The sequence below is a fragment of the Schistocerca americana genome, chromosome 2 (assembly GCF_021461395.2).
Source record: "Schistocerca americana isolate TAMUIC-IGC-003095 chromosome 2, iqSchAmer2.1, whole genome shotgun sequence".
Classification (NCBI taxonomy): domain Eukaryota; kingdom Metazoa; phylum Arthropoda; class Insecta; order Orthoptera; family Acrididae; genus Schistocerca; species Schistocerca americana.
The window spans coordinates 795965560-795989802 of record NC_060120.1 but is presented as its reverse complement, the minus strand read 5'-3'; the positions used below and the strand labels follow the sequence as shown (position 1 = coordinate 795989802).

At 38.4% G+C, this 24243-nt stretch overlaps 2 protein-coding genes across 2 annotated transcripts in view; one reads left to right on the top strand and one right to left on the bottom strand.

The window, feature by feature from the left end:
* Nucleotides 1-1966, top strand: part of LOC124595330 (probable rRNA-processing protein EBP2 homolog) — a 41232-nt gene extending 39266 nt beyond the window's left edge. Inside the window, exon 6 of the mRNA XM_047134036.1 lies at nucleotides 1668-1966. Coding sequence (XP_046989992.1) covers nucleotides 1668-1860 — 193 coding nt within the window. The 3' untranslated portion in view covers nucleotides 1861-1966. The remainder of the gene's footprint in view (nucleotides 1-1667) is intronic.
* A 20346-nt stretch (nucleotides 1967-22312) lies between these two features.
* Nucleotides 22313-24243, bottom strand: part of LOC124596142 (cytochrome P450 6j1-like) — a 134642-nt gene continuing 132711 nt past the window's right edge. The window contains exon 7 of the mRNA XM_047135162.1: nucleotides 22313-22828. Within this exon, the coding sequence (XP_046991118.1) occupies nucleotides 22662-22828 (167 nt within the window). The 3' untranslated portion in view covers nucleotides 22313-22661. The remainder of the gene's footprint in view (nucleotides 22829-24243) is intronic.

The following is a 24243-nucleotide window of genomic DNA, read 5'->3' as shown; positions in this document are numbered from 1 at the left end:
CAACAAAATGCCAGTTTGGTTTTCAGAAAGGCTTTTCAACAGATGATGTTACATATGCGTTTGTTGATCAAATATTAAATGCGCTGAATAACCAAACATCACCAGTTGGAATTTTCTGTGATCTCTCAAAGACTTTTGATCATGTAAATCATGGAATTCTTCTAGACAAACTTAAGCATTATGGTATGAGTGGGACAGTACACAAATGGTTTAATTCATATGTAACTGGAAGAGTACAAAAGGCTGAAATAAACAGTTTACATATGTGCAAAAATCAACAGATTTCCCAAACTGGAGAGGTATCAACAATGGGGCCACACAAGGTTCAGTCTTGGGTCCCTTATTGTTCCTAATACACCCATGCCTATTTTCATTGACTCCTTTTGTATGGTGGCATATTTTGGGGTAATTCATCATTAAGGGAAAAAGTGCTCATTGCACAAAAGCACGTAACCAGAATAATAGCTGGAGCCCAGATAGCAATATATAGTCTCTTATGAAATTCGGTATTAATAACCCATCCCAATTCAAAAGCAATAGTTATGTGTATACCTACAACATTAGAACAAAGGTTGATCTTCACTACATTGGGTTGAATCTAACTTTGGTACAGAAATGGGTGAATAATACTGCCACAGAAATCTTTCGTCATTTACCAGTTACGCATCAAAAGTCGGACTGATAGCCAACCAACATTTAAAAACAAATTAAAAGAATTTCCGAATGACAACTCTTACTCCTAAATAGATGAATTTTTAGATATAAATTAGTAATGTTACAAGTAAAAAATAAAATAAAAACTTGAATTACAGCACATAAAGAAACCTTTTGATAAACCAACACATTTCACATTCTTGATCTAGGGAACAAGTATTAATCTGATCTTATCTAACTTTCCTGAGGCTTATTGTTTTACCAGCAATGTTTGAAGCATGATGCAGTTGTTGTGTTTTTGTCAGTTGTTTTCATTAAACCTGCATTTGTGGGAGGACTTATTTATCTGGATCATTAACTACAGATTTTAGTTTTTGCTAGAGTATTTATTTGAGTATATTTGATGAACGACATAGGCGTGCCTTGTCAAATATGCAGCCACCATTTTGATGTTGTGTAAGAATACTGATAGCTACTGCAGTGACCTTATAAAACTGACTCTGAATCCGTTTAATATCACTATGATTGCATTTATTATTCATGGACTTTACGCACTGTACACAGTTCCATAATCATGATTCTGCAACATAGTTGGCTTGATTTCTATCACTGCGGATGGTGTAATAAAAAATTTATTGAGTATGCAATGAGCAATGCAGGTCTTTCTCACGCTTTTCAACAGTCATTTTAACTTCATTACAGTTCAAACTAGATTGTGTTTATTTTAACAGTTTCAGTTAAAACATTAAAAATTTACTTTCTTACTACACTAGAGAGACAGTGATTTAAATTAGTAATCAACTGTGTTATCTCAAGACTGTAATTATAATGAAATGTGAGAGAGGAAGGAAAAACATATAGGAGAAACAAATAAATAAGAAGTTACGTGAATTTTTTCGTTTGCGGGCCTGTAACTTTTGAGCTAAATACTGCAAAATTGAGAAACTAGAAGTAGCTGCTATTTTAAACAGTTAAATGTGACATTGTTTTACAGTAAAATTTTATTTTAACAGGGCACAAGCTAAGAAGAAATACAAGGACAAGAAATTTGGATTTGGAGGGAAGAAAAGGGGCTCGAAGATGAATACAAAAGACAGTTTTGCTGACATGTCAGAATTCCGAAAATCGAAGAAAAACAAAATGAAAAAACAGTCAAGACCTGGGAAAAGTAAAAGGATAAAACAGAAAGCTCGTAGAAAGAACTGAAAATGCTGTTACAGCAACTGACTGCAATTAAATATTAAGTTTTATGTGGGTATTTAAGCTGTGACTAGGACAGTTTGATAAGTAAAGTGATTATTTACATTAAAAATACATTGTTTTTGTTCTTACCATCTGCAGATCAATCCTATTGCTGTTACAGGTTGCTGAGAACAGTTGTGTGTGTGTGTGTGTGTGTGTGTGTGTGTGTGTGTGTGTGTGTGTGTGTGTGTGTGTGTGGGCGGGAGGGGGGGGGGGTGTTCTTTTTTTGCTTCTTTTGTTGGATTAAATTCCGGTATTAATTTCAGTGACACTTCTAATTGCATGTGTTATGCTCAGTTCTAATGTTCGTCTTTTCTACTGCTAAACAGTTTTTGTCCGCATTCATAATGTAGGAGAAAAGTCATTTACCTTAAGTGAGTGAAAATTAGACTGAACAAGGAAAGAAACTGGTATGGTCCTTTTAAAGCAGCCATCCTGGTATTTGCCTCACAATACTTTGAAGAAAACTTGGGCAACCCAGATCAGGATGCCCAGGTGACTACTTAACCTCCTCCTCCTGAATGTGAATCTTGTGTCCTAACGATTGGCACCTTTGTTAATTAAGCTATTTCTATTCCATCTTAATATGGGACATGTCGAGGGCTTAGATTATGATTATTAAAGCACTGTGCTGAGTGCTAGAAGTTTCACAGTAATAAAGGATTCATTGTTTAATATAGCATCTTGGAAGGCAGTTATCACACACTTACTGAGGCAGTGTGTCAATTTACTAATATCCTTTCACCTTTTAAGTCACAGTGCAATACACTAGGTACATTATTCCTGCTGTTTTGTGAAACAGTGTGGTGACAAACTAGTGTCCAGCATGTGCAGCACAACGGAGGTGTAGCACAACAATCTCCATCTAAAGATGCAGCATTTTGTATGTGAAAGTATCTTGGTTAATACACGCCATGAGGATTCAGATGTTGATGTAGCATTACCCTTTCCTTCGAGGATGAATTATTGTCGTATTCTGACATAAGATCAGGACATTGACGGTTTTGTGTTAACTCTTTGGGCCCTGAGCTGTAATATGAAAACCTATGCTAAAAATCCTGCACATTTTTACCATATTTTCAGCTATAGTGTCTCATGAGGGGAAGGCCTGAGACATGGCAAACTGATTCGGCTCATATTTGGCAGGTCATTTGTGTGCAACTTAAAAAGAAAGACCAAGATATTTTGATTCTCTGACTGAACTCCCAAATTATTATTATTATTTTTTTTTTTTTGTTTTTTTTTGTTTTTTTTTTTTTTGCTCGAAGTCCACGTCATTGCTAGAGCCGTGCAACATCATCCTTCAGAAACTCCATGTCACTATTTTTAAAATCACAGGACAGTTACTAACAATTTAACCTTTACTTTGTCATGTTTCGATGCAACTAAGTGCTTGCGCTTCAGAAAGTGCCCCATCCTACTTCCTCCTTGAATGCCATCTCTGACTTTTTGATTTTATCAAAGCATCCCCTTAAAAATTTTTGACACTGTTGACCTTGCTGTTATTTGATCACTGTATCTAATTTACCTGTTTCGTGTTTTAACCCAGTTAGTTTTCTCATCCAGAATTTTCCTGATATCCATTTCTATTTTACTCTCTGTTGCCCCATTTCGATTCAACAGTGCCAATTGTGATAGTATCAGAATTACAGTATCATTAACTGCTTCCTTTTCTGTCTGAATTTGAACTCCCCTTTCTGTCTGACCCAAACAAACTAAGTAGCTGTTTGATGCCCTCCATGATTGGTTTTGGTTCTGAAAAGCAAAACAATTGTAAATTATCATTGTTGGTGCTTATGTGATTGGACATCTACTCTGGCATTGTATCTCTGATGTCATATGGTTTTTGCTGCTGTTACTGGTGCTTCTGCTACTGCCATGTCTGCTTCTGGATGCTGTAGTAATGCAGTTCATTGCACATTAGTCTGTCTGTCTTCTATAACTCATGATAATATCCAATTTGAAGTTTCATGTTCTGGCTTTTGAGTCCCCATGCAAACTGCACCACATTCCAAAAGAGGGCCTTATCTTGTAAATTCTCCCTGTATGCTGTTTCGCTAATAGATAATAGACCAAAACAAGTAATAGCAGGCAGCATGGGATGAATACTTAAAGGAATAATTCAATTTATTCATTAACCGTTCTTGTTCAAAGGCTTCCACATCTTATAAGTTGAAATAATGATGGCTACCGTATTTTACGGACTCTAAGATGCACTTCTTTCTTCAAAAAATTGCCTCCAGAATTTAGGTGCTCCTTATACTCTAAATTAATATAAAAATATCCAGTGTCTGATTTAAAATTTCCACCAGTCTTAGCCAGTATTTAGCCATATATTCAATGCCAAGGGAAACCTGTCTCTATTTGGCAACATTGCATTCAACTGGCAGTAGCAATGCACCGATTGCAATGAATATGAGTTGTGGGGATTCACCATCTTGCCAACACTGTCTCCTTCCTGCCATGCCATCAGAAAACCAGAACACTGTCTAGCCTGTGATGCGTCATTGCAGTCTACGGTGCCAGTGGCTTGAATTGAAAGTGATTTGTTTTATGGGTAACAGTACAATATTTTTGTTAGTAACTGGTTTTGTAATGGAAAAAAGTAGAAGCAATTCATGTGATAATAAATAATAGTCGTTGATGACGGCCTCCCGTCAGGTAGACCGTTCGCCTGGTGCAAGTCTTTCGATTTGATGCCACTTCGGCGACTTGTGCTTCGATGGGGATGAAATGATGATGATTAGGACAACACAACAACCAGTCCCTGAGGGGAGAAAATCTCTGACCCAGCCGGGAATCGAACCCGGGCCCTTAGGATTGACAGTCTGTCACGCTGACCACTCAGCTACCGCAGACATTCATGTGAAGTGGGCTATAAATTGAAATTAACAGCACAATGCAGAACAACATGGAAACGAAGCAACTGAGCAGCATTTTGGCCCTTCACCAACAGAAAAAAAAAACCATTCACAGTTGGTGGACTGACAAAGAAGCACTGAAAAAAAAGGGGAAGACTGAATGTCCAGATAGAGGACTGAATGCAAAATGGCCAAAACTGGATGATGACAGTTGAAATGGATTCAAGGACACCGTTAAAATGCATTGGAATGGATACAAAAATGATGCAAATAGACACTCGTAAGCTAGTGCTGCAGTGGAACTTAAAAGGCTTTATGGGTGGAGTTGGTTGGCTACAGGTTTATGAAGTGTCATGGACATAGCATGCAAACCAAAACATCTCACAAAATGTCACAAGAGAATGAAGAAGTGTGGAACTACGCCAAATAGTGAATATGGACAGAACTCCTCTGACATTTGATGTGCTGGATAAAAACAGTCTTGCCTTGAAAGTTGCAAAAATGTAACTATTAAAAACAAGTGGACATGAAAAAATGCACTACACTGTTGTCCTTTCGTGTTGTGCTCATGATACTGAACTTAATTCAATGATAATTATCAAGCACAAAACAATGCCAAAATCTTCTGAAATACTGCCAGGTGTTGTTGTTGTTGTTGTTAATATACTTGACAGGGTCGGATGGATGATGCTGGTATGAAATTATGGATTAATGGAGTGTGGGAGAGGTGGAAAGGTGCTTCATTGAAGAGTTCTCTTCTTGTGCTAGATCAGTTTAGTAGTCATTTGAAAACTTCTGTGAAAGAGAAACTGAGACAAGGAAATACAGAGCTTGCTGTTATTCCAGGACTACTTACTTCACAATTGCAACATTTTGATGTCTCGATAAACAAACCATTTAAAGTGTATGTGAGAGAGAAATGGAACAAATAGATGTGGATGAAACCCAACTTGAATTAATGCTGAAGCGAGCTTTAAAATGACGAACAATCAAACAAGTGTGTCAATGGATAAAACAATCATGATCTAGAGTGAGAGAAGACATTATTGTTAAATCTTCCAAGAAGTGTGGCATAAGTACTGCTCTTGATGGCAGTGAAGACCATCTTATATATGAAGAGGACAACAATGGAGGAGGAGGAGGAGGAGGAGGAGAAAGTTAGTATGACGATAATAATTCCAATCCCAAAGAAAGCAGATGTTGACAGATGTGAAAATTACCGAACTATCAGTTTAATAAGTCACAGCTGCAAAATACTAACGCGAATTCCTTACAGACGAATGGAAAAACTGATAGAAGCCGACCTCGGGGAAGATCAGTTTGGATTCTGTAGAAATGTTGGAACACGTGAGGCAATACTGACCATACGACGTATCTTAGAAGAAAGATTAAGGAAAGGCAAACCTACGTTTCTAGCATTTGTAGACTTAGAGAAAGCTTTTGACAATGTTGATTGGAATACTCTCTTTCAAATTCTGAAGGTGGCAGGGGTAAAATACAGGGAGCGAAAGGCTATTTACAATTTGTACAGAAAGCAGATGGCAGTTATAAGGGTCGAGGGGTATGAAAGGGAAGCAGTGGTTGGGAAGGGAGTGAGACAGGGTTGTAGCCTATCCTCAATGTTATTCAATCTGTATATTGAGCAAGCAATAAAGGAAACAAAAAAAAGTTCGGAGTAGGTATTAAAATCCATGGAGAAGAAATAAAAACTTTGAGGTTCGCCAATGATATTGTAATTCTGTCAGAGACAGCAAAGGACTTGGAAGAGCAGTTGAACGGATTGGAAAGTGTCTTGAAAGGAGAGTATAAGATGAACATCAACAAAAGCAAAACGAGGATAATGGAATGTTGTTGAATTAAGTCGGGTAGTGATGAGGGAATTAGATTAGGAAATGAGACAATTAAAGTAGTAAAGGAGTTTTGCTATTTGGGGAGCAAAATAACTGATGATGATCGAAGAAGGGAGGATATAAAATGTAGAATGGCAATGGCAAGGAAAGCGTTTCTGAAGAAGAAAAATTTGTTAACATAGAGTATAGATTTAAATGTCAGGAAGTCATTTCTGAAAGTATTTGTATGGAGTGTAGCCATGTATGGAAGTGAAACGTGGACAATAAATAGTTTATACCAAAAGAGAACAGAAGCTTTCGAAACATGGTGCTACAGAAGAATGCAGAAGATTAGGTGGGTAGATCACATAACTAATGAGGAGGTATTGAATAGAATTGGGGAGAAGAGGAGCTTGTGGCACGACTTGACTAGGAGGAGGGATCGGTTGGTAGGACATGTTCTGAGGCATCAAGGGTTCACCAATTTGGTATAGGAGGGCAGCGTGGAGGGTAAAAATCGTAGAGGGAGACCAAGAGATGAATACACTAAGCAGAATCAGAAGGTTGTATTTTGCAGTAAGTATTGGGAGATGATGAAGCTTGCACAGGATAGAGTAGCATGGAGAGCTGCATCAAACCAGTCTCAGGACTGAAGACCACAACAACAACAACAACAACACCATGGACTGTCAGATGCTACATACTATAAGACGCAATTTAAAAAATAAATAAATAAATAATTTACGATTATTATTATTAGATTGAAAAGTCAGACTAAAAAGCATTCTTAGTTTATAAAACCAAACTGACCTTTAAAATTACTGGAAATTGTCATACTAACTTTCTCCTCCTCCTCCTCCTCCTCCTCCTCCTCCTCCTCCATTGTTGTCCTCTTCATATATAAGATGGTCTTCACTGCCATCAAGAGCAGTACTTATGCCACACTTCTTGGAAGATTTAACAATAATGTCTTCTCTCACTCTAGATCATAATTGTTTTATCCATTGACACACTTGTTTGATTGTTGGTCGTTTTAAAGCTCCCTTCATCATTAATTCAAGTTGGGTTTCATCCACATCTATTTGTTCCATTTCTCTCTCACATATACGGTACAGTTACCTGTACCGTTGAGACACACAAGCCTCCCCACCAACGGCAAGGTCCATGGTTCATGGGGGGGGGGGGGGGAGGCTGACAGTCCATAGAATACAGTAAATAAATGTTATAGTTCCCTACAGTTGCAAGTTGACTAATAAGTAATAAAAATTAGTCCAGATTTTGTCACATTCTGCTTGAACAAACTGATTCTAAAATACCAAGTGAGCACAGGTTTCATGACACTGTGAAGGTTGAAGTTTCAGATGTCACAGACAAGCACTTTCTCTACAGTATCTTGAGGAACTAAATTCCAGTTTTTGTTCTCTGGCTACAAATGTGACAAAATCCAAATTGTTGTTGTTGTTGTTGTTGTTGTTGTTGTGGTCCTCAGTCCTGAGACTGGTTTGATGCAGCTCTCCATGCTACTCTATCCTGTGCAAGCTTTTTCATCTCCCAGTACCTACTGCAACCTACATCCTTCTGAATCTGCTTAGTGTATTCATCTCTTGGGCTCCCTCTACGATTTTTACCCTCCACGCTGCCCTCCAATACTAAATTGGTGATCCCTTGATGCCTCAGAACATGTCCTACCAACCGATCCCTTCTTCTGGTCAAGTTGTGCCACAAACTTCTCTTCTCCCCAATCCTATTCAATACTTCCTCATTAGTTATGTGATCTACCCATCTAATCTTCAGCATTCTTCTGTAGCACCACATTTCGAAAGCTTCTATTCTCTTCTTGTCCAAACTATTTATCGTCCATGTTTCACTTCCATACATGGCTACACTCCATACGAATACTTTCAGAAATGACTTCCTGACACTTAAATCAATACTGGATGTTAACAAATTCCTCTTCTTCAGAAACGCTTTCCTTGCCATTGCCAGCCTACATTTTATATCCTCTCTACTTCCACCATCATCAGTTATTTTGCTCCCCAAATAGCAAAACTCCTTTACTACTTTAAGTGCCTCATTTCCTAATCTAATTCCCTCAGCATCACCCGACTTAGACTACATTCCATTATCCTTGTTTTGCTTTTGTTGATGTTCATCTTATATCCTCCTTTCAAGACACTGTCCATTCCATTCAACTGCTCTTCCAAGTCCTTTCCTGTCTCTGACAGAATTACAATGTCATCGGCGAACCTCAAAGTTTTTATTTCTTCTCCATGAATTTTAATACCTACTCCGAATTTTTCTTTTGTTTCCTTTACTGCTTGCTCAATATACAGATTGAACAACATCGGGGAGAGGCTACAACCCTGTCTCACTCCTTTCGCAACCACTGCTTCCCTTTCATGCCCCTCGACTCTTATAACTGCCATCTGGTTTCTGTACAAATTGTAAATAGCCTTTCGCTCCCTGTATTTTACCCCTGCCACCTTTAGAATTTGAAAGAGAGTATTCCAGTCAACATTGTCAAAAGCTTTCTCTAAGTCTACAAATGCTAGAAACGTAGGTTTGCCTTTCCTTAATCTTTCTTCTAAGATAAGTCGTAAGGTCAGTATTGCCTCACGTGTTCCAGTGTTTCTACGGAATCCAAACTGATCTTCCCCGAGGTTGGCTTCTACTAGTTTTTCCATTCGTCTGTAAAGAATTCGTGTTAGTATTTTGCAGCTGTGACTTATTAAGCTGATAGTTCGGTAATTTTCACATCTGTCAACACCTGCTTTCTTTGGGATTGGAATTATTATATTCTTCTTGAAGTCTGAGGGTATTTCGCCTGTTTCATACATCTTGCTCACCAGATGGTAGAGTTTTGTCACGACTGGCTCTCCCACTGTCGTCAGTAGTTCCAATGGAATATTGTCTACTCCGGGGGCCTTGTTTCGACTCAGGTCTTTCAGTGCTCTGTCAAACTCTTCACGCAGTATCATATCTCCCATTTCATCTTCATCTACATCCTCTTCAAATCCAAATCCAAATTACCCTCTTCAAAAAACAGTATCCTACAGAACATTAGAGATAGCCTATACCAAGCAACTCTTTCACAAAAATTGTGAATTATAGCAAGTTCGACTGTGACACTCAAGAAAATTTCTAGGTTCAACTAGGCAATAATATACATACGTCTCTAATTGAAATTGCAGTGTTTTTCCAGTTCGGCCAATATACATGCTCCGACAGCTTACTGTATATACTCCTGAATTACCATATTTGTGCGTTAGGATATTCTCCTTATGTTTTAATGTGTATTTAAGGGAATTTTTTGCCTGAAATGCTACATTAACTTTTCACCTTGGGGAAAAATGTCACAATACATCGCATAAAACCATCAAAGAAACATTTGCTGCACCTTTGAATGATTCTCTGATCTTGTACAATAACTGAGGCGCTGGTTGAGAATTTAGTGTTAAATGTTTAATTTAGGATTGTACAATTTTAAGTAGTACAGGAGGATATTTGTCTGGTGGATTATGTAGACTGTGCAGACTACTGTTGTGTAGCTTATACATATTTCTATGATATACACCTGAGGGTGAAAAAATGGTACAGTTTTTCAGTCTCAAAAATGTTCCAATGGAGAATCCTTAAAATACCTGTATCAGAAAAGAGAATGATTGTGGTGCAAAGAATAACATCTCCCTTACAAGTGCTGATGCCATCATTATTCTTGCTCACTCAGTTTTCCCGGTAAAGTACATGATTTTGAGCAGCATTCAAAGACACAGCAAAGGCCTCTCTTGATATGTTTTATTTCTTGCTTTTAAAGAAGTTATTTCACAAAACATTTGACCATTTTTTTCTTGATGTTCTAGTATTATTAACACATTCCCTGGGAGGAATGTGCCGCCTGTATTGCGTATCAGCCCACGGGTGACCTTACAAAAATGTCACTGAAATACACCTTGGGTCATCAGTGTTCTAAATGACTCCAGTGTAAGTATACCTCTGTATGACATCACTTCACCATGTAGTTGCGTGCTGGGCGGTCTGTAGTGAAGGGGACATATTGCTGGATAAACTGCTGCAGTAGTGGCCAGCTAGGCCCCGAAATGACCACGAAACAGTTTTTGACATTTTTGCTATACAGATTTATTTGGTAAATGCATATCCTATAGGAAACAACACAAAAAAAATCTTCCTTTTTTTGTGGAGGTGTGGTAACCAAGGATTATTTGGGTTGGGTTGTTTGGGGAAGGAGACCAGACAGCGAGGTCATCGGTCAAAAAAAAAAAAAAAAAAAAAAAAAAAGAGTAATCATTTTCACGTAAATGTTGCACTCTTTAACAGTTGGAATCTTAAACTGTCTTTCTTGGTTTTCTTTTTTATTGTTGAAGGACATTTTACCATACTAATTCATTTGCAAAACACGCACACAAGTTGTACAAACAATACAAAAAATAGTTATTAACATAACCTTTGCACCGTTGAAACATTACAATCTGAAAGTCATTCGTTGATGTGGTTTTCATAGAAACAACTGATGCACATTTCAGATTGTCCTGGACAGTCATTGCAGAAGGCTGTAGCTCTTCTTGGCCTTGTTGTTCACTGCTTGTTTGCTGTTCTGAGTGAAGATCCTTTTGTAGCACAGCATGCAGTGTTGCTGAAATTTTCTTGCCAGTGTCTCAATTTCCTCCAAAGTATGGGCTTGCTTGCTTCATGGAAGAGTGGCACAGGCAGATTTCCATGTAAAAGTAAGGCAATGGACTGTTTGAAAATTCAAAATGACATTCTTTCCTCAAAGTGCTTTTTAAAGCAGAATTGTAGCATTTACTGCAGAGGTTCCTAGTAGAAGTTCCATTGCAATTTTTTCCACACCATTTCAGCTCCTTTCTCAATGGTGAATAATACGAAGACATCTAGTCACTGGGGTCAGTGCCTTTTTTTTATCTTGTACTCCAGCACAGCCTTTGATTTCATTGTAACTTATCCTTTTCTGTTCTTTCTCCCAGTGTCCTCTAAAACGTCAATATGTCCAGGAACTGTTGAAATCATCAGAACTCTCATTTTGTCCTCCCAGTAAATAATTTTGACTCCATTATTGTTCTCTGCTCCACTTATTTACCCCTTTTTAAGCTGCTTCTCCACAAATCCTTGAGTAGGCCTGCTCTATTTGGACATGTTGTTCCACAGATAAGCATATTTTTATCTATCAACTTGTCCAGTTGACGTCCTTTTTGCTTGGTGTTTTGGGCATCTTCAGTGTTGCATATGCATTTGATTTCCAACACCGTATTCTTAAATACCTTAAGTTACCAATATTTTGTAAACATCAGAAGGGATGTCAAAATTAGTGGAAATATTAATTTCCAAATCCTAATTACAAATTAGATACATTATATTTTGTCCAGTTGATTTCCAAATTGGGATATTATTTTCATCAATGCCATAAACATTATTAGAGTTACATACATTATCGTGAACCTCATTAAAATAGGAGTGATAACCCCTTACATTTAAATCTGAAGAGGATCTCAAATCTTGGGGATTGTAAACTGGGTCATCATCAGATGCAGGTGAGATGTCTTAGTCATTGGAGCCACTTTCATTTTTTGACGCGACGCGTCGCACTCCGCTGCTCGACTCGCTGCGGCTCACATCGTTACCGTCGCTCGCGCACGCCAATGCCACTAGCCCAACGCCATGCCAAGAAGTAGGAATGGAGGAAGAGGCAAGATTGCTGCTGCTGTGGAGCTCCTGTTAAACGCAGTTGGGAGCAACAGTTGGGGCAACAACAAGAAGAAGAAGCGGAAGCCTGTGGCACAATTACAGTGCTATAAGTGTCAAAAGCTTGGACACATAGCCAGGGAATGCGATGGTGTGGTTGTGTGTGTTACGTGCGGGAAACCGCACGACACGCGCAACTGCACCAAACCAAAGGGTACTGCAGCGGTGTGCGTAAATTGCGGTGGCTCGCACGCGCGCAGCTGCAGTTACCTGAAGACGTGGAAGCAGCGGAAGTTGGCCACCGCACACGAAGAGGTCGCCCAACAAGAAGAAATAGTGGTCACCCGCCCTCCTGCCTTAGTAGGGGAAGCGGGCTGCGCCACCAAGACGACGTGGATGCCTTCCACCAAGCACTGCGGGAAGCCAATGAGGACACAATCACTGCACTCAAATCTGCCATGGCAGAGGAGAGAGCGGCACTGAGAGCGGAACTCGAAGAGACTTGCCGGGAGGTGACTCAACTACACGAAGAGGTCGCCCAACAAGAAGAAATGGTGGTCACCCGCCCTCCTGCCTTAGTAGGGGAAGCGGGCTGCGCCACCAAGACGACGTGGATGCCTTCCACCAAGCACTGCGGGAAGCCAATGAGGACACAATCACTGCACTCAAATCTGCCATGGCAGAGGAGAGAGCGACCCTGAGAGCGGAACTCGAAGAGACTTGCCAGGAGGTGACTCAACTAAGGGTCGCCTTGTACCTCGCGTCCCGCACGACGACGGATGTGGCACCAACCCCCACCTGTATGGGGGTAGACGCGGCAACACAAACGATCGCCTCCCTGGCCTACGCGGCAACGCAGGTTGCTAGGGAGCTGGTCATACAGTCGGGGAAAACCACCGACAACAAGGAGACAGCCCCCTCGGAAGCAGTCGTCACTCCTGTCTCTGCGGGAACGCAGACGGCACAGGAAGTGCCGATGGAGACCGAGTGAGGAGAAGAAGAAGAAGACGAGCCGTTCGAGTGCCTCCCCCTCCCCAACAAGAACTGTGTGAGGGAGGTGCCCACCAAGATCGCCGATTCCCTGCGAGACGGTAGCTACCCCCATCATGATCATCCTTACCCCTTCACGGTAGATAACATCCCTCCCCTTCCTCACAAACCTTATCCTTTCCACTGAGGGTGCGAACCCTTGAATCAGAAGCTGCAAGGGAGGGAACTCGTCAGGCGTGCAGATCAGGAGCTCATAAACAAGCACCCGATCTTCACCGACGAGGACTGGAAATACATGACTGGGCAAGCAGTTAAGTACATCCAGACACAGACGCCGCCAGTGGACTACTCCCGCTTGAAGAAAATAGAATTCGGGCAGCCAGGAAGCAGTAAGAAGAAGAAGAAGAAGAAGAAGAAGAACCCGCCGGAATCAGCCGGCAGATACGCTCCTGCATCCACAGAAACCAGAGGCCAGACCAACACGCGAAGAAAAACATTCCAAACAGAGAGGACTTCAGGAGGAACAGCTCAAACAGCGTAAACTCCGCTAACTCGGGCCAAGGCAGGCCCGTCAATTTAGTGAGTGAGTGAGATAGATAGCAGTTTAGGTAGTAGCGTAGTCCCTTGTCTAATGGCGTACTACATCTCTGTTTCATTGTTACTGGCAGCCCAGTTGTAGATGGATCCATCTCTAGCTAAATATGCAATGAACATGGTTACAACTGGTGGTCAACCATAATTATCATAGAAGATAAACAATCATCTCATAACCGTAAACAGTATTTTGCTACATACCTTAAAACAGCTGTTCTTGCCTGCTGGCACTCACAAATGATGGTGTGTGTATTTTAATGTACTACAAAAACAAGTACAAAATTGTTATCAGATAACTGGAGGGCCGAACGGAGGCAATAACATATTTGAATTATTTGTCACACAGTAAATAAATATATACATTACCTTTGAGACTTTTGCAGCTTAGTATTTGACCTAATAGTCACTTTCACAATTTTGGGAAGTCACTGAAATTAATGCCAGTGGGTTGGAAAGAATTGCATCAGGACACATGATGGGCTGAGCTGCAGAGAACATGTTATGGCGATGCTTGAGACATTATATAACCAAGTCTGTAAGATCATCCCTGAAAATACAATTGCCAGCTTACAACTGTGATGTAGTGATGGCTTTAGGAGAAACAATAGTTACCAACATAGCTGCAACAACACTGAGTTGCTACCACAAAGACATTAACAAGATTGCTTTCATAGTGTCTTTTTGTTTTGAAATGTCCTGAAATTTGTGCTTGGACTGAAGGAGGCCATTTTGACAGTTAAATATCACACCAATGCAAATTTTCCTGTACGAAACAGTTAGACCTTGAAAGGATTAACTTTGTGGTACTTAGTTAACAGTGGTAGCAGCACACAGGTCAATAAGTTTTTCATAATCATCCTGATTTCTTTCAAGCAAATGAAACTAATATTTATGTATTTATTTGTTTGTTTGTTTTTTAGATCTCATGCTGGACATTTTGATACCCCATTTTACCATTTCCCACTCTTAGTTTGGCAATGAAAATTTGAACAAATGCCTATTGTGTAATTTACAGCGGGTCATGTCTATATTACACTCAAAAATTTGACCAAAAAAAGCTCAATGGCTGTGTGTCACAGCACCAATCATTGCACGTGTTAACCTTGACTGACAAAAATGAAAAAAAGGTAGCTGATGTGAAAACTACCATGTGTGTTAGGTTAATCACAAGGAAGATGAACACTACAAAATCATAAATAAAACTCACGATCTCACAAGATCAAAAAACAGGTCTGTATGAAGCATTAAATAGAAACTGGGAAGTGTTTCCTGACAAACCTAGATCCGTATGCGACTTAAAATACAATCTATATGTTGTATTCTGTAACTGCTATTTATACTCATCAGGCGCTGTTGTCTAAAACTGAAGACTTTCTGAAAGAAATAGAACAAATAATGGAGTGGAGAGTAGCCTTCATTGTGGAAGAAGTTGATGGAATAGGAGTAGTCGTTGGTGCATGAACTGTGAATGTGGTAGTGAAGTAGAGAATCTGTGGCCAGTGCTTACTTTCAGGAGGTGAAATGTTTGATAAACAAAAAAGAAAAAATGACTATACAGTCGTAGCTTCCATTACCATTAGTTCCTTAACGGGAGAAGAGGGACGGGTAGGTCGCAAATGGTTAAAAAGGGGAGGTCACTCTGACCCAAGGACGAGATGGACCCACCTGTAGTGAGGGAGAACTCGAACAAACCCTCCTGCTCACTACAGGTGATCCCCCTTGCCCTGGGGTCTGAGTGATGTGCTCATCTTTTTTAATCATTTGCATCCCTTCTTTGAAGGAGCTGGTTGATCCAAAAGTTGAGATTTTATTACATCTGCTTTGATGTGTGTTTAACAGCAGCACTAATTTTGTGCCTCCTAAGTGTAAGTACCATACATCAATTCTTTCACATAATTTTTTACTTTTGTCAAGTTAATTTCCCTTTGATACAAGTAAAGAGAGAAAATGACCAACACAAATGCCTAAACAGAATGGTTCAACAGTTTCATAAATGTGTGGATTTATAGCAGTAGAAATAGACAGTCGAAGCAGAGCCTGATACATTAGTCAACTAAGTGGTACTTAAGATTTCCTGGTGGTAAAGCTTTGGAACTGGGAGTTGGGGCTGTATCATAATCTCTGACAGAATTATCTATAAGTGGACATAAATCTGTGAAAACATTTAAGCCTATTTAGGGAATTTAAATGCTAAAGCATTGATGAGATAGTTCATTCAGCAGGGATACACTACCAGAATAATGTTATTGTTTCCTTTAGACCTGAGCATTTACTCTGATGTTATCAGTCACAAATACATTGAGGAAATGTCCATGGATGTCAGAGTTAGAATTCTGAGGCATTTGTTCCAATAGTTTTCCTGTTCTGCATATGCTGACATCAGGCAAAATGATCATACTTAAGATTTTCTGTCCTTGTATGTTAAACAAATATTGGATGTGCTGAAATAACTCCCACACTTAGTTGTAAATGCCACATTTGGAGAAACAATAAAATTCAGATATGATACATTTTTTCAATTAATTTTCAAGAAACAGTCATTCATTATTGATGTGCTCCACACGTCTGATATGTGTATGTGGTTACAGTGGTGACTTCCCACCTGTGAGGTGTGATGTCATGCAGGTGTGTTTCTCTAATGACTGATTCGAAAAAACAAGCATATGCAGTTCATCCCGGTTATGTTGAACCATTAAAGGTAATAATATGACAAGAAGTTCTGCCATTCGCTCCACAATGAGGTAAAAGTCCAAATTCAATCTTCCATTGCTACTAAAGGCTGTTTTCACACAATCCTGATTTTTGAATTGAAGAATGTGTTTAGTACTACAATAATTTCTTGCTACACTTGATTTGGTTCTTGCTGTTGTTAAAATGTCAGTGATTGTTCAAAGGTAATTGTTTTTTTGCGGGGTGGGGATGTATTGAAATGGCTGGATGCCAATAGGAACTGAATTTTGGCAGAATTTAAATTTTAGTTAGGAGGAGATTTAGGTGGTAATTTTCAATTTTTCACACATTTTGGTAATGAATACTCTTTGCTATTCTTTTTGAAGGCTTGTAGGAGCATCTTACCTTTATTTGAAATCAGTGGAAGAGGAGATAGTCTTCATGATAAAATATTTGAAGGGAGCAGCTGCTCAATTGGGAGTACTGATAAAGGCAGAATTAAAAACGTAGGAAAATTTTCAAAATTGAACAGAATCTAGATATTGTTCTTAAAAACAAATTCAGATCGGAAGTGTTGGAATCAGCAGGATTCATGAAGTGTTATTTAAACAGAGCTAAGTATGTTGGGAGACACATTTATGTGCGTCCAGTTGAAGTCTTAATTAGTAGAATACTCTTCAGAAAGATAGGAATAATTAGTTGGTAGGGACTAGAACAAAAGATTTTTTTTACTGTTGGAATTCATAGAACATTTAGGCACTTTAGAAGGCCAAGATAATAACAAAAATAAAGTCTAATAGACATAAGAGGCCTAAATTGAAAGTAAAGACAAATGGATATAATTCAGAATCAGATAAGAATACATTTCAGTTCAAAAAGTAGATAAGAATACATTTCAATTCAAAAAGTAGTGTGTGTGTGTGTGTGTGTGTGTGTGTGTGTGTGTGTGTGTGTGAGTGAGAGAGAGAGAGAGAAAGAGAGAGAGAGAGAGACTGACTGACTGACTGACCGACTGACTTAAGGGACTGTTTGGTTTGTAAAATTTCAAAAATAGTCAGTGGCTAACAGTGGAAATACAAGAAGGTGAAAGATGTATTCTGGGAACATTTAAGTAATTCTCATTTAATGTTCTGCCTCAGCTGCATGCTTTTTTTAATGCAGTTAGATGTTTCGATCACTGTGGGTCGAATCGAATAAGTGGGGCAGGACCATAAATGAGAATTATCTTAAATAGTATCTACTCATATCCAGTTGCTGAATTTTCTAAAGACAATTATGTCGATTATAGTGTGTGTAGCCTGTAAACCCTAACCCGGTGGTGTCTAGACCTGTAGATGAGAGAATAAGATATCGTACTTGACTCAACAAGCAATTTGAGTATAATTGCCCCAACTTATTTAAAATTAAGAACAAAAGGTTTCCTATGCTTTCACTGATATGAGTTAAAGTTTTTAGGGTAATGGGTGCCTCTGGAAATGCAGATAGAGAAGAAATGTTAGAGTATTAATAAAACAAGTGCTGGTATTGGCCAGACTGAATATCCTGTTAGGCATGGCCTGGCAAACAAGTATGGGGCACCGTTAGATTTTAGACAAGGGTAACTAAATTTTTTTCTCAGAAGATGAGGAAGTTTCCACTACCGTCAACTTGGGCTACATTGGCACTTGCGAGGCTAATTGGCCCACAATGAAAATAAAGTTTTTGATTTTTCAGTGTGTGCAAACACGTCAACAATTGCTCTTAGTACTTATACTACATCATAGGTGGCAGCACCTGCTACCTTTTGTGATGTCGCAAAAACGTACCACAATGTCCACCAGAGTGCAGTGTTGTCATTTTCTGACTGCAACAAAGAAGTACGATTTTTGTTCTGTTCCTACTTTATATTGTAGACTGACTAGCACAAGCGAGAAAAATTTGGTAAGTAGACAGTTTATCCTCTAAGGCATTTATTCTTACACTGAGATGATAAGGTTGATTAATTCTTTGTAGTTCATGGCTAATTTGGGAATGATTAAATTGTGAGCTACTTGGCACCATTTTTGGGGCCACTTTGTCCGGGGCCAAAGTAGCCCCAGGTAAATTAGCTTTAGGTTCTCAACTTGTCTTAAGTCTGTTTTTCAATGTTTTGTTTTTCTTTTTTTAAATTTCAGATTATAAATATGGTTTGTCTATGTAAAAGGAAGATTGGGGCGAGAAATTACGGAAATTGTACAAAAGAAGATCATGAAAAGTGTTTGGAAGAAATTAGGTCAGGTCAAAAAAGTCAGAGAACTGCTGCAAATACATATGGAATTCCAAGAAGCACCTTAAAGAATAAACTGAAAGGGAAATTTAGTAACAAACATGGTCACCCAACAACATTCAGCCCTGAGGAGGAGAAAATTATTGTGGATCACATCAGTAAAATGGCTGAATTTGGCTTCCCACTTGTTCAAACTGATCTTAGGTTTGTTATTAAAAGCTATTTGGACGAGAAAGGCATTGTGATCAACTGCTTCAAAGGCAATCTGCCTGGTTAAGAATTTATTAAATCCTTAGAAGGCATAAAGAACTAACCACACGATTTTGTAGCAATATCAAACGTGTGAGAGCAGCAATTCACAAGACTGTCATTAATGAGTATTTTGACCACATTAAATATGTGGTTTAGGGTTCTTTTGCTACCAAGACTCAACAAACAGCAAGGCATGAAATTAGTGGTTGGTGACATTGTCTACTCACATTAATCCAGAAATCCTACAACAGTGTGAGGAAAATAACATTAGATTTGTGTGTCTCCCTTCTAGCTCCACCCACCTCACACAGCCTCTGGATGTAGCATATTTTGCTCCAATGAAGAAAGCTTGGAGATATATTTTGAGACAGTGGAAGGACTCTCCAGGTGGAAAGAAACATGAAGTGCTGCCAAAAGATGTGTTCCCACAACTTTTGAGGAAACTAATGTCAGAGATGAAACACAGTGGAAAGGCAAAAAGTTTAATTTCTGGCTTCCGTAAATGTGGAATACATCTCTTTGATAGAAATGCTGTTTTGAATTCTTTGCCAAATGAAGGAGTTGCAGTAGAGGGTGTCAGCAACGCTTTCATACAGCATCTGATTCAGAAAAGGAATTAATATAAGACACGAGTAGAAAAGAGGAGACGCAGGAAATTAAATGTTCCACCAGGAAAAAGTATCTGCCCATAAGACTCGAATGATTCACCCCTAACTTCAGGTACAATTGCCTCTGTTTTGAGTGACGACAGTTCTATTCCAAAAAAGAAGGGAAGAAAAATAATAGAAGCCTTTGAATCTTCAGAGTCAGAATCTGATAATTTCAGCATTCATGATTCATTATCAGAGTTGGAAATTTCTGAGGAAGAAATCTGTGAGCAGATACGACTCACCCTATATTACCAAGAGAGGATTTGTCGACTATTGTAAAAGTGGGTGACTTTGTGACACTTATTTATGATGAACAAGAATACCCTGGAGTGATCCTAAAAATAGACCTGGAAGGCCCTACAGTGGACTGCATGGAGAAAAGTAAGAAATGCTGGGTGTGGCCCCACAAGAAAGACATAATGACATATCTGTGGTCATCTGTTGCGAGAAAAATTTCCTCCCCATAACTGCTTTCCAAGAGGGGATTTTTCAAGTGTCTGAGTTAGTTTATATCAGATATAGTGTAAAGGATCCCACTGTTTTGTTTAAACATTTTTAATTAATTTTGTAATGTGCAGCAATAATATTTGTTGTATGCATGTACAGGTAATGGATTTGTTCGATTCATAATTTTCCTGTAAATAAACTAAAATTCCTTGAAATGTTGTTATGTTTTGTTGCTGTACTATCACAATTCCCTATAATCAGATGTACAATTGACCCAAAACGATGAAAAGGGTTATTAATTAGGAAAAATATTTATTGGGACAAAGTAGCTCCACTTCGGTACAAAATTGGCCCACTTTTTGAAAACATAAAATCAGTTACAAAAAGGTCTGCAGAAGGCGTTAATGTGGTGTAATAGTTGAGTAAACATCTGTTAAATAAATCAATTTTTTTGTGAAATTATTGTTACAGATTTATTTGAAATATTACAGAATTAAATTTGGGGGGGTGTCTGTATCCATTAAAATTTCCACTTGATTTTGACCATGAATTCCAGGAAATACAGTCCAGATATTCAGGAAGTGTTAGTGGAACTTGAGGATGTTTCTGCCAACTGATTGGTTATAATTTCAGGTTTCACATGTAAATTAAAGATTAAAAATCGACAACCACCCTTTTTTTGGTCTCATTCTGTATTGAAAACGCTTTAAAAATATCTTTTAAAATTACATTATTCTTATGGAAGCAGGTGATGATATTGAGTGGTCTTGAAGTAGCTACAATAATACTTCTCTAGTAGGGTAAATAACTGACGGGGCAATTAGTTTGGTTTTAGATGCCCAAGTGTGAGACCATGCATTGCTCTCCTCTACAGTGACAAAGTAAGTCTTTGTCAAGTTTAGCAGGGTAACTTAGACGAGCACCATTTGTTTAACTGATGACTACTGGCAGCTACCATTTGCAGCATGTCGTTACAGTATAGGGCCATTTTATATGAGTTCCAGACACTTTCATTTATGTTTATTATGTCAAATGATATCCATACTGCCTCTACATCAGGCTTAGGGAAAAGTGGTACCTCACTGGAGTGTCATGTATAGGTTTTTATGGGATAGTTAATGTCTACCTCTAAGCTTTGGCCACTTCGCATGGTTCAGACAGTTGTGCGACTGTATACCGCTTCTTAATATCTACTATTAGTTCTATTTGGTATGGGTCCCACACACTTAAGTAACATTCTAAGATAGGATGCACGAGTGTGTTGTAAGCACTCTTCTTTGTAGGCTGATTGCATTTCACAGTATTCTACCAGTGAATGGAAGTGTCGGCTGCTTGACATGTGACTGAGCCTATGTGATCATTGCCTTTCATATCCTGACAAACTGGTACACTTAGGTATTTCTACAAGATGACTAAATCAAGTTGTAAATCATTGGTATTGTAGTGATAGGATATTACTTTTTCGTATTTCATGAAGTGCACGGTTTTACATTTATGAATATTTAAAGCATGTTGTCAATCTTTGCACCACTTCAAAGTTCTTTTGAGATCTGACAGAATATTTGTGCAGCCTTTTTCATTTAGTATTTAATTATGGTCAACTGAATTATCTGCAAACAATGTGAGGTTGCAGTTAATATTGTCTGCCAGGCTGTTAATGTATGCTGTGAAAAGTAAGTGTCACAACATGCTTTCTTGAGGCATGCCTCAAGCTGCTGCTACATTGTGCCCTCAGTGCAAAGAAATCCTCAATTCAGTCATAAATTTTGGTTGATACCTCACAGGTTTGTACTCTCATTCATAGGGTTGGATATGTTACTGAGTCAAATTCTTTTCAAGCGCTTAGAAATACTGCAGCTATCTGATTGCCTTGATCTTATATGTTTGCACTTTCCTTGTATGTAGCTAAACTTGTCCAGTATGTGATGCACATACTGCTACTGTATGTTAGAGAACCAATACAACACAATAATATAATTTTGAACATAGTGCAGAAAGACATGCTTTACTTTGTACTGGTTTCCTTAACTCCTGCCATTTTACTGAATCTGCTCCTCGATTGGATTACACTGTCCTTTGTCCACAAAAGAAAACTTTCCTTTTTTTTTTTTTTTTTTTTTTTTTTTTTTTTTTTGTGGTGGAAGAAGAAGAAGAAGAAGAAGAAGAAGAAGATGGAGGAGGAGGGAAGGAAGGAAGGAAGGAAGGACGGAAGGAAGGAAGGAATCCCACAATAGATTGATGAATTGGGGGAGAATGTAGAACACACACAGTTTGTCAACAACATTAATATACATAGTCGCAACTGTAGTTTCAAACTTCCTGCACGGTTGTCGACAGTAAGTTACTTTTTTCTTCAGAATTTCTACAGCCAGCCCTTCTTGACTTCACTGAACAATTCCACTCCAGCGTCCATGATGGCAATTCTTTTCATGCAGTTTTTTTTGTGGAAACACTCATCTTAGAATCACACTTGCATTCAGTGTTGAGGATTTTGTCCATTATGACTGAGATCTCAACAGATTTTCGTTAATTTGAGAGGAATCCCATTGGCTGCATTTCTTAAGAAGTATGTGCTGTTGAGGTTCAGTATTTGTGGAGTTTCTTCACAGATATCGATAGAGTACTTTGATAAAACATGCACAAGAGCAATTTTACTGTGCATTAGACCCAACATAATTCCTGCAAAATGAATGGAAGTAATTGTAATTTGCATAGTCTGAATAACTGACTTAATTTTATCTAGTTCCTCTCAGAGCATTTTGCATGCTATTGATGTTAACAGTTTATACAAAATAAATAAACTAGAGTTGTACTGCATAACTGGTAAACAATTATTTGAAACAGCTAAATCTGTTCATGTGCTATGTGTCTGGCTTATGTTTGATTGATATCCATATTTTGTGTAACTAAGTGGAACAGTACCTCATAACAACAAATTAAATATAAAAATCATCATTAGATGTTACAACAAACAGTTTGATAAGGAGACAAAATAAAAGCAGTGAGCAAGAAATGAAAAAAGGGGGTGGAATGAGTAGCAGCTCCACTTAGCATTGAAACAAAGTGAATATTCAGTCACAGGTGTGGAGATGTTGAACACATGACAAGATATCAGGTATATTAACAGATAGCTATGGTAAATGTATGATAAAAGTACCCATAGTATTCCCAATAACAGCATATATTAAAATTCAACATGTATGTATGGGAAACACCTAAAGTGAGGGTGACCTATTTGTAAAAGGAATATAAATGAGAGAAGCCATAGTGACAAAGGATAGGATAGTGATGAAACAGTTTTGGTGTTGTCTGCTTAAATGGTTGATATTTACACCAACTATGTACTATCTGATTGTCATTCCTGGTGGAAAAAATTTTCACTGATGACAGCAATATTATAGTCACTGAGAAAACAAGAAAACACGCTTGCCGAGAAAGCAAATGAAACTCTCAAGGAAGTTTATGATTGGTCAATAAGCAATAAAGTGACATTGAACATAAAGAAAACCAATGCCATGAAGTTCAGTCTGAAGAGGAAGAATGACAATGTTAAATTAAATGTAGATGGCACCTCTATAGACTGTGTAACAAGTGCAAAATTTCTAGGAATAAATATTGATTCTCAGTTGAAGTGGTGTGAACATACAAAGGTACTTGCAAACAGAATGTCATCAGCATGTTATGCCCTTAGAAACCTGTCATCAGTGTGTAACATGCAGTGTCTTTTAGTTTCATATTATTCATGTGTACACTCAATTCTTAGCTATGGCATTCTTTTTTGGGGAACAAACACACAAAATATGAACACAATTTTCAAACTCTGGAAGAGAGTCATAAGAATAATAACCAAAAATACTAGTTGAGCTCATTGTAAAGATCTGTTCAAAACACTGGGGATTGTAACTGCTCCATGGGAATACATTTACCAGTCAGTTGTACACATCTAAAATAACATTGGTAATTACTACACAGATAGCTCTGTCCATGACCATGCAACAAGAGATAGACTCAACTTACATTAACCAAGAAAAAATAAACATAAAACTCAAAACAGCATTTTCTACCAAGGAATAAAACCATACAATAAATTACAA